The sequence below is a fragment of the Erpetoichthys calabaricus genome, chromosome 16 (assembly GCF_900747795.2).
Source record: "Erpetoichthys calabaricus chromosome 16, fErpCal1.3, whole genome shotgun sequence".
Classification (NCBI taxonomy): Eukaryota; Metazoa; Chordata; class Cladistia; order Polypteriformes; family Polypteridae; genus Erpetoichthys; species Erpetoichthys calabaricus.
In genome coordinates, this window is record NC_041409.2 from 52223088 (window position 1) to 52235105 (window position 12018).

Sequence of the window (12018 nt, forward strand, 5' to 3'; positions counted from 1 at the left end):
GATTTATATATTCATGCTAATCCGAGAGAGAGTCTGCGGGCAGATGGGGTAGGGCCCCCCTCAGTCACGCGCCAGCCTCTGTTTGAGTCGCAGTACCTCTTTGTTTTTCAGTATACCTTGCCTCCGCTTAGCTAGCGACACCTCTTTGCTTATTGATTTTTAAAGTTTGTCCTGTTTCACTACTACGCGGGTAGGGCTGCAGGGGACTGCAGCTAGCTATTATATGAAAGAGGTCTGTGCTAGGCAGATGAGTAAGGGTTTTATTAATGATATAATGTTTAGGAGTTGCTATACAGTACTGAAGATTTAAAAAGTGTTCAGTTTGTGTTTCTTGTGGGTTGGATTTTAGTTAAGATGATACATAGGGATCTTTGTATGACTTAATACTACAAACAGTAATAGAAAACATTACAAATAATAAAGTAGATTAGTTCTAAAACTTCATGAAAGTTTTATAATCGTAGAAAGGATCGCAAAATAGGGGTACAGTGTCTGTGAAAAGTACTTGCCCCCATAGAAAGATTTCCCATTTTATTATTATATAGCATTGAATCCCAGTGGATGTAATTCGTCTCTTTTGACACTGATCAACAGACTAAGATACTTTAATCTCAAAGTAAAAACAGATCTCTGCAAAGTGATCTATAAATATAAAATACAAATTAGTTGACAGCATTTTTGGCAGTCATGATGGCCTTGTGAATGTGTGCGCAGGTCTGTCTCTCAGCTTTGCACATCTGAACACTGCACCTTTTCCCCTTTCCTTTGCTAAACTGCTCAGACATTGTCAGGTTGCATGGGGGTCGTGAGTCAACATACTGTTTATAAATTCAGCCACAAATGCTAAATTAAATTGAGCTTTGGACTCTGACTCGGCCATTCCAGATTATTAACATTGTTGTTAGCCAGCAGCCATACTACCAGCACTTCAGAAGAGGTCATTTACCTATAGCTAAGCCTCCTCATTCCTGGCCAGTACTTGTATCGGAGACCACCCAGGATATACTTGGGCTGCTGCTGGAAGAGGTGTTGGTGAGGCCAGCAGGGGCACTTACTGTGCGTTTTGAATGTAGATCTCAATGCCCTATTCATCATCATATCTTATCACGCCACTGCCATATCTAGGGAAGAGTGGTGTCATTAGTATCCTTAAGATCTTCAATGCCCTATTGAAGTGATGGGACACTGTACTCTAAATATGGTGCCATCCTTCAGATGAGACACATAAAACCGAGGTCCTGACTCTCTATGGCCAAGTCATTCTGGTCCCTAATCATCCCCTGTCTCTAATTGGCTGTCTTCCTCTGACCACTTCACCCTTATGAGTGGTGAGGGTACTGGCTCAAAAATGTCTGCCTTTGCATCATCCAGCTGGATGTTACCCATTAGTGGTGGCTGAAGTGGCTCCACACTAACTATGAAAAGTGCTTTGAGTAGTGAATTATTATTATTATTATTATTGTTTTAAAGCCGTTACTCTGTTGCTTTCTCTTTATGGCTGTGATGCTGGAAAATTAAATTTTCTCTCAAGTTATGGGTGTCCTTCTAGATTTTAGTGATTTTCTTGCATTCATTTCTTCTCTGCCCTCACCAGGCTTGCAGGGCCTTCTGCAGAGAGCATCCCCATAGCCTGATGATGCCACCACCATGCTTCATGCTTCATGGTGAGAATGGTGCGTTTGATTATATTCAGTGTAACGTGCCATTTAGTCGAATGACCAAAAAAGCTCCATTTTGGTTTCATCAGACCATCAAACCTTCTCAAAGGCTTTTTATGAACTCTAGGAGAGATACCATATGCCAGTCTCCCATAAGGCTGTGACGGGTGAAGTACCTGGGCGCAGTTGTTGTCTTCAGTCTCATTCACTGTAGTTGGTCTCTATTTCAGAGTTCTCAGAAGTGTCCTGGTTGCCTTCTTCACTCATCATCTTCCGTGTTTTTGTGGATGGTCTGTTCTAGGTAGATTTACAGCTGTCCCTCCCTCTTTATATTTCTTAATGGATGATTTCACGGGACTCCAAGGAATGTTCAGTGACTTGGTCCATGTCTCCCTCCCCTGCCTTGTGTTTTCATGGAGTTTCCTGGAGTATTCTTTTGCCTTCATTGTGTAGGTTAGGCCTTGATATTGATACACCACAAGCTAGACTTTCCACATTTATACTACAATCAGTCGATACTACAATCGGGTGATTACCATTGAACTAATTATTTGACTTGTGAAGCCAATTGGCTGCCCCGTGAGTGAATGCAACTGTGGAAGGGACGCTGGAGCACGCATGTTGCTGCCGCTCTTCCCGGTTATCAACACTTTTTGTTAAAATTCGTTAAACTTAAACATTTTGCAGTTGTACGTTTTCTTTTTATTGTATATATAGTTCATGGATGCAGTTGACTCGAACGGTGTTGATTTGGATTTACTTTTATGGACTTTGCCTTGACTGGGTTTGCAGCCTAGGGGACAACTGAATCTTTGTGGCACACTGAACGAGCCCTATGGACATTTTTTTTGCATTGTGACGATCTATGAGACGGGAATGGTCTGTCTTCTTGATTTATATTTTATACACTGGATTGCTCTCGATTCCTTCTATACATGCTTAATGACTAAGAAATGATCTGAGGTTTACACCCTGCTGGATGTAGCTCTGGCCGATCCCGCCTGTAATACCCAGCGTTGTATGTATGCGACTGTATGTTGGAACCTCAGAATTTTGGTATCTTCATGTGCATTTTGTAATATCTCCTCCTATGCTTTTTCTGTTGCTTGCTGCTCATCTGCGCCACCCCATTCTCCCATCCTCCCATCTCACCTTCTCCGCTGTGCTGTGCTGCTTCTCTGCTACTATCAGATAAGTATTGCTCTCTACTATGCTAAAATACTCTTGTGACAAACTCCTTCATATTAAACAGATTGTCCAGAGCAAATGGTCAGACTGGAAAGTCCTAAAATATAATGGAATTGTGCAGCACCCTAAATATTTACATCACGGGTCAGGTCGCCGCCATAGCCAGGCTGCGAATGAAAAGTTCACTGGCAGCATTTGCTCAGGAATATGCCGTCCTACTCATGGCTTTGGAAATAGGAGTGTCAGTGTGCCAAATCTGCAATATGTTAAAATAAACTCTGGTCATGCATCTGTGCACAACCAACCCACATCAGCTAATATTGCACTGTTTAACTCAAGATCTTTTAATGGCAAAGCACTAGTGCTATCCGAATTCATTAGACTCAAACCTTGACTTGCTATGCTTAACAGAAACTTACCAAAAACCAAATTATTTTACATCTGTCATGGAGTTGACTCCTCCCAGATACATTGACTTCACAGAGCCTCGCAGCTCAAGACAAGGTGGAGGATTCGCAGTAATTGCTAGATCGAAGTTAGACATCAAAAGAATATCCATTGATGGTCCATTGTCTTTCAAGTGTCTGGCTCTTAAGCTAATAACAAAATCTGGTCCTGTCTCACTTATTGTTGTCTATCGTCCCCCAAAATACAATGCGTCTTTATCTGATCTGACTAAATTATTAACCCACTTAAGTTCACTTTCCCAGAGAATCATTCTTCTTGGTGATTTCAACATCCATATTGACATTACTACATGGAAACTGAGAAATGAATTCCTATTCTTACTGGACTGTTTTGACTTGGTGCAGCATGTTGATTTTCCCACTCATTCTGGTGGTCATATACTGGACCTGATTTGCACATCTGGATTATCTGTTGGCAACACTTTAGCAGTGATTTGGGACTCTCTGACCATAAAGCAGTGCTTTTTACTGTCTCATTACCACTCTCTCCTCTTACCTGTAAACGTCAAATTTCTTTCCGAAACCTTAAAAATATCTGTCCCTCTGTTCTTGCTGGATCCATTTCTGATCTTTTTCTGTCTTCACCTAATTCCATCAACACTAGATAGTCTTGTTGACCACTATAACTCAGCCCTTCATTCAGCACTCAATAAAACGGCACCTTTAAAACATAAGGAGGTTTACTTTAAACATTCAGCTCCATGGTACAATTCAGAGCTACGATCTATGAAAGCAACTGGCCGACACCTTGAGAGAATGTCACGTAAGATTGGCCTTGCTGTTCACATCCAGGCTTTCTCTGACTATCAAAGGACTTACAGGGATGCACTAACTGCAGCCAAGAACACCCATTTTGGCAGAATAATAGAAAGTGGCAATGATAACCCAAGGGGTTTTTTCTCTGTAGTTAATAAATGACTTCAACCTGCATCTGGTCCAGTTACCTCCTGTACTGAAGTGTGTGGGGAAAAATTCTTCCACTTTTTCCGCAATAAAATTTAAAGATCTAAATAATTCAACTAAAATAAATCCATCATCCATTTATATCCTCCCCTGTCTTCCCACTCCATCCAGCTCCTTTTCTAAATTTTCACCAGTCACATTGACATTTGTTAATGACCTGCTTTGTAAGATGAGGCCAATTACTTGTGTACTGGACCCCATCCCCACCACACTTCTTAAATCCTGCCTTCATGCCATAATCCCGACTGTTACGACAATAATCAATACATCCCTTGACACTGGGTTTGTTCCAGTCATTTTTAAAATCGCTTCTGTAACCCCCATGTTAAAGTCTGGTCTTGATGGTGATGATCTTATGAATTTTCGGCCTACTTCCCACTTACCTTTTCTGTCAAAAGTTCTTGAGCATGTTGTAGCCTCCCAGCTCACCAGTTACTTAACCTCTAATAATTTGATGGAACCCTTTCAGTCTGGTTTCAGGGTGCAGCACAGCTGTGAAACTGCTCTTTTTTGGGTAACCAATGATTTGCTTATGGCAGCAGACTCTGGACAAACCAACATATTAATTCTATTAGATCTCAGTGCAGCATTTGAGATGGTCAGACATGACGTTCTACTGTCTAGAATGGAGAACATGCTGGGTATCTCTGGCACTGCCCTCCAGTGGTTCAAGTCCTATCTGACTGATAGGCAAGAGTTTGTTAGTCTTGGCAATAGCAGATCCAGCTCAGCGCCAGTCACACAAGGAGTTCCTCAGGGCTCTGTCCTTGGCCTCCTTCTCTTCTGTATTTATATGCTTCCCCTTGGCCATATTATTCGTAGCTTTGGACTGGGTTATATTTTTATGCAGATGACACACTATTTCAATGTCAAATGTGCAACGTCATCAGAGTTTTCTCAGCTCACAACTTACCTCAGTGAAATTTTAAACCTGGATGGAGCAGAACTCTTTTAAATTAAACTGCAACAAAACGGAACTCCTGCAAATTGGCACTAAAGCGCTACTTGAGAAAATGAGCTCCTTTTCAGTCACTCTTGACGGTGATCTCATCAGACCTTCTTCTGATGCAAGGAACCTTGGTGTCATTTTTGATTCCTCCCTTTCTTATTCCGCCCACATAAACCACATTAAGAATCTTTCTTACTTTCACCTCTGTAACATATCCCGTGTTCGCTCATTCCTCTCCTTCTAATGCTGAGAAACTTGTCCATGCTTTTATCACATCCCGCATCAATTATTGTAACTCACTGCTGGCAGGTGCCCCTTCTAATCTTATATCACAGCTCCAGTTGATTCAAAACTCGCCCCCATCCTGCTTCGCCTTCACTGGCTCCCTGTGTCTTACAGGATTGAAATAGAAAATTCTCTTAATAACCTACAAAGCTTTAAATGGCCTTGCATCGGACTACATCAGTGACCTTCTAAATCACTATGCTGCTGTTCGCCTACTAAGGTCCTCAGATTCTGGTAATCTTGTTGTGCCTCACACTAACCTGCACTCTATGGGTGACCGGGCCTTCAGCTCCATAGCACCCAGACTTTGGAATGACATCCTGAAATTAATTAGATCACCTGACTCCATTCATTCTTTTAAAAAACAACTTAAAACTCATCTATTCAGGAAGGCGTTTAACTTAACATTCTGCCCTTTCTTTCAGTTTACCTCTCTGTCCAGCTGCTCAGGATAATTTGTGTATCTGTTATATCACAAATTAGGTTGTGTGTTTGTTGTTTTTTTTTTTTTTTTTTTCCCTTTAGTATTGAATTTAGTATTTTACTCTGGTTTATTGTCCTTTATTCTATTTAATGCTTTGATATCTGTTTCATTGTTCTATTCAGGAAAACATTTGCATCCAATGTTATGTATACCCTGCTGTTTTTTTTCTAAGACTCTGTGAAGTGCCTTGAGTATGGGAAAGGCACTATATAAATAAAATTTATTATAATTATACTAAAGGGGGTGAACACTTATGTGACTCAGTCTTTTGTGTTTTATATTTGTAATTAGTTTAGACCACTTCACAGATATTTGTTTTTACATCGACATCGCTAGGTTGCTAGGTGTCAAAGATGTGAAAACATTCAAGGTGGTGAATACTTTTAATATGCTCTGTAATGTCACAAGTAAATACAATGGCAGATTTTTTTTCTTTCCCCATTTTGTTGTAGCTATACTACTGCCAATGCAGAATCTGACTACAACGGGGAGTCTGATTACCAAGGAGACAGAGAGACCGACAGAGAGACTGATGAAGATGAAACAAGTTGCGCCACCATAAGAACAATACAACAAGGTGCCGAGGAAGATGAAGACCCTTTAGCAGATGCAAATCTAGACCTCAACCTGGAAGTGTTACGTAGCCTACTGAGTCAGAGTGATGAGCTGCACTCAGGATCCAGCAAGGACAAAATGGAAGGCTTTCAGCTGCTCCTGGGCAATGATTTTGTGGTAGGTTTTTATCTCTAAGGAAGTTAGAAACTATGGCAACTGTTATTTTGTAATAATGTGTTCCAGCAATTTAAATGAAAAAATGTTTGAATTTTTTTTTTGTCTGTGAATAGACCGCATTCTATTGTAAATGTTTCATATCAACATTTTTATTTAGTTTTATTTGTGTAACTTCACCTTACACAGTGGTCTTTATTCAGAAAAATGTGTACGTTTAAAAATAAATAAATAAATAAAAATCTGTTTTGTCCAAAGCATTAAAGCAGAAAGGCTGCTACTTAACCAGTGAGATACTATTAATTGACATATATAGAATACACGTCATCTTAAATGAATGTCATAATAAAACCAAAGTGTGTTGGTCAGGACAAGAACTGATAGGTAATGGAGCACTGCAGAAAATGATACAAAACATGAAACATATGAACATGAAGTTGCAACATAAATGTTTACTTCTCCTATTGAACAGTGAAACCAAAATGTTAAAATATCTCTCTATCTATCATGATGGAGTTGGATGAATTAATGAAGCAAATTTTTTAGTTTTGGTATATTTCATGAGCATTCACTTAGTATTATTTTTATACAATGGTTTTGTCTGTAGGGTAGCATAGTGACACAGTTGTTGGCACTGCTGTCGTTCAGGTCTCTCTTGTCTGTAGGTTTATCTCTGAGCTGTCCAGTTTTCTTCCAACGTTACAAAGTAGAGTTGATTTGTTGTATGCCGAGTTTCATGCAGAGGACTGGCACCCTATTTTGCATCTAAAGCAGCTGGAATAGGTGTCGGGCCCCCTCTATCCTATAACAGGACAGCTGTAAGAGATAGAATTGCAAATTGCTTAATACCACATAACTATTTTGGCAGTATAAATTTAGAAGGTGGTAGTGGTACTGTATGAAAAACTGCACCATCAACACTCACAGGAGCCTTCTTAAAATCATAGGACATTCCTCACATTTATGCCTTTGTGTAGTCTTAAGACACCATTCTTCTAATTTTACAAAAAAAAAAAGATGAAGGGATGAGACACTTTGATCCTGAAACACTGCATCTGTATATGATGTAGTCATCTCCATTGTCTCACTGCTATAGTGACCTTCCAGATCTATCCGTGGAAAAAAATAGCTAAATCAGATCATTCCAGGTTTTTTCAGTGGAAGATTATATTTTACTAGTGCTGCATGAGCTTAATTAAGGTAAGATCAATACTAGGAATCAGACTAGTGATTAAAGTGGCAAACTAAAACTCTGACTCCCTAAACCTTTCCATGCCAGAGCCAAAAGATATTTTAATTGGGGATTTAGGGTTTTCTTTGAAACCCGTTCTGTGACCTTACAAACCCAGCAACAATGATGACCCTTCATGTAATTATGTTGACATCATCACTGCAAAGTGTAAGCAAGTGTAAAAAAGTTAACTTCACCAATGGTAACGGATTGTGGAAGAACTGAAAATTATAGCAAAAATGGAATGAGCATGTTGGTTATTTTTTTGGTGCGTTATGCTTATTTTAATCTCTGTATTGAATATATATGTAAATATAGTTACAGGTGAAGATTTCAAGGTAGAACACTTAATTTTAAAAAAGAAATATATATTATATATATAAAAAAAAAAAAACTCAGTAAATGGAAGCACGATGGGACATATACAGTCATAGCCAAAAGTTTTGAGAATGACACAAATATTAATTTTCACAAAGTTTGCTGCTTCTGTGTTTTTAGATCTTTTTGTCAGATGTTTCTATGGTATACTGAAGTAGAATTACAAGCATTTCATAAGTTTCAAAGGCTGTAATGAATAAAGAATGGGACCAAAACATCCTCCGAGAGCAACTTCTCCCAACCATCCAAGAACAGTTTGGTGACCAACAATGAACAATCTAGCATGATGGAGCACCGGGCCAGAAGGCAAAAGTGAGAACTAAGTGGCTCGGGAAACAAAACCTCGAAATTTGGGGTCCATGGCCAGGAAACTCCCATTGAGAACTTGTAGTCGATCCTTAAGAAGTGGGTGAACAAACAAAAACCAACCAGTTCTGACAAACTCTAAACATTGATTCTGCAAGAATGGGCTGCCATCAGTCGGGATTTGGCCCAGAAGTTGATTGATGGAATGCCAGGGTGAATTGCAGTGGTGTTGAAAAACAAAGAAGGGCCAACACTCAAATATTGACTCTTTGCATAAACGTAATGTAATTATCAATAAAAGCCTTGGAAACTTTGAAATGCTTTTAATTCTACTTCAGTATACCATAGAAACATCTGACAAAAAGATCTAAAAACACTGAAGCAGCAAACTTTGTGAAAACCAACACTTGTGTCCTTCTGAAAACATTAGGCTACGGCTGTACTTGAAAATGAAACTACTGCACAGGTTTAGTTTTGAAGTTCATTATGGACATCAGCAAATTCATGTTAAATATTTGTTAAGCTAATGCAAAGTGTTTGAATTCTTCTTAAAATTTTCTGTGTAGCATACTGCATATTCAAAGTAGATTAATGACTAATGAGTATAAATCAAACAGAAAATCACAACTATCCATGCTTTGTTAAATGGGTTCAGAATATCTCTGTTTGCATTTCACTGACAGCTGTCTGTCTGTTTTGCACAGTATGAAGATCCAGAATTTCTGTGGCGATTAGCTCGTGCTTACAAAGACATGTATGAAATCAGTGAGGATGAAGAGGAAATGAGATCTTACATAGAACGTGGTAAGGTGCTAAGATACATAGACAATACCTTACTTATAACCATTAATGAACAACAACTGTGAGGGGTTTAGTTGGTCAAGGTGTCTCTTACGTCTGGTCATTTTCAGCCTTTTGCTTTGCCTTTGTCCCACTGTAGCCTTCTCACTGTTTCTTTGGTCATGAGTTCATTCTGTGAATCTGTTTTTGATTTACATATTAATATTGTGGACTCTAGAGGTCGCTCTTGTCCCGTGAAACCCAACAGACAGATGTTCAGGACACACATTTAAAAGCACCAAGCAGAATTTTAATTCTTTTCTTAAATATAGTGCCCCAAAGCACTACAATCACCACAATTCACAATAATCAGTAAATACCAATAATCACAATACTACAATTCTCCTCCCAGCAACTCTGTCACACTCCCTCCCAACTCCGGCTCTCTCTCTGCTGGGTCTCGACCAGTCCTTTATATTTATTGACCCGGAAGTGCTCCTCCTCCTCTTCTGGGTCAGATGACAACTCCTCAGTTCTTAAGCAGCCCAGAAGTACTGTGGGCTTCTGTCTTCCTGACTCCAAAGTACTTCCGGGTTGTAGGGAAAGTAGGAGTCCCCAAGTCCTTTATGAGCTCCCCCTGGCGGCACCTACGGCACCCAACAGGGCTGAGGAAACGGACTCCATGTCCCAGGATGCCCTGAGGGAATCCGGGGTACAGCTACCGTCCAGGGGAGCTGCCACCTAGCATTCTGGGGGAGGCAGTGTCCTGAAAATTCTGCCTTCCTCCATTCTTTCAGTTCAGGGACATCCCAGCCAGATTCAGCTGCCAGCCGTTTATCACAATATATTAATAGAAATACCTTGATAGATTTCATTTCAGGCTTGTTTTCACTAGGGTGCAAGTCTGCTGATGCTGTGTTATAAAAGTGTTATTCTTTCATAGTGTTCTGCATTGGATAAACATGGAGGGCACTATACAGAGATGTATGGAGTTCTGAGTTTGAAACGGGGTTCAGGAGGCCTACATGGAATGCCACCACCTTTAGTGTACTTTATGTAGCAACGGATTTGTGTTGTGGTACAGTAAATCAGTTATTTTAACCTTATGACTGTCTGTTTGTGTGTTCGTCGTCGTCTTCTTCTTTCAGCTGCTCCTGTTGGGGGTTGCCACAACAGATCATCTTCTTCCATATCGCCCTGTCTTCTGCATCTTCCTCTGTTACACCCACCACCTGCATGTCAACATCCATAAACATTCTCTTAGGCCTTCCTCTTTTCCTCTTCCCTAGCAGCTCTATCCCTAACATCCTTTTCCCAATATACTCAGCATCTCTCCTCTGCACATAACCAAACCAGTGCAATCTCGCCTCTCTGACTTTGTCTGTCAACCGTCCAACTTGAGCTGACTCTCTAATGTACTCCTTCTAATCCTGTCCGTCCTCGTCACACCCAATGCAAATCTTAACATCTTTAACTCTGCTACCTCCAGCTCTGTCTCCTGCTTTCTGGTTAGTGCCACCGTCTCCAACCCATATAACATAGCTGGTCTCCCTACTGTCCTGTAGACCTTCCCTTTCACTCTTGCTGATACCCGTCTGTCACAAAACACTCCTGACACTCTTCTCCACCCATTCCATCCTGTCTACACTGTCTTTTTCACCTCTCTTCCACAATCCCATCCATCCATCCATCCATTTTCCAACCCGCTATATTCCCAACTACAGGGTCACGGGGGTCTGCTGGAGCCAATCCCAGCCAACACAGGGCACAAGGCAGGAACCAATCCCGGGCAGGGTGCCAACCCACTGCAGGACACACACAAACACACCCCCACACTAGGGCCAATTTAGAATCTCCAGTCCACCTAACCTGCATGTCTTTGGACTGTGGGAGGAAACCCACGCAGACACGGGGAGAACATGCAAACTCCACGCAGGGAGGACCCGGGAAGCGAACCCAGGTCCCCAGATCTCCCAACTGCGAGGCAGCAGCGCTACCCACTGCGCCACCGTGCCGCCCACTCCACAATCCCTGTTACTCTAAATTGTTGATCCCAAGAATTTAAACTCATTCACCTTCACCAACTCTACTCCTTACATCCTCACCATTCTACTTACCTCCCTCTCATTTATACACGTGTATTCTGTCTTGTTCCTACTGACCTTCATTCCTCTCCTTTCCAGAGCAAACCTCCAACTCTCCAGGGTCTTCTCGACCTACTCCCTACTATCGCTACAGATCACAATGTCATCAGTAAACATCATAGTCCATGGGGACTTCTGTTTAATCTCGTCTGTCAACCTGTCCATCACCATTGCAAATAAGAAAGGGCTCAGAGCCGATCCCTGATGTAATCCCGTCTCCACCTTGAATGCATCCGTCACTCCTACCACAGACCTCACCACTGTCACACTTCCCTCGTACATATCCTGTACAACTCTTGCGTACTTCTCTGCCCCTCCCAACTTCCTCATACAATACCACAACTCCTCTCGAGGCACCCTGTCATATGCTTTCTCCAGGTCCACAAAGACGCAATACAACTCCTTCTGGCCTTCTCTATACTTCTCCATCAACACCCTCTGAGCAAACATTGCATC

At 41.1% G+C, this 12018-nt stretch overlaps 1 protein-coding gene across 1 annotated transcript in view; it reads left to right on the forward strand.

Moving 5' to 3' along the window:
• Nucleotides 1–12018, forward strand: part of rmdn3 (regulator of microtubule dynamics 3) — a 126875-nt gene that overhangs the window by 13268 nt on the left and 101589 nt on the right. The window contains exons 4-5 of the mRNA XM_028821642.2: nt 6447–6726; nt 9343–9442. Of these exons, the coding sequence (XP_028677475.1) occupies nt 6447–6726; nt 9343–9442 (380 nt within the window). The remainder of the gene's footprint in view (nt 1–6446; nt 6727–9342; nt 9443–12018) is intronic.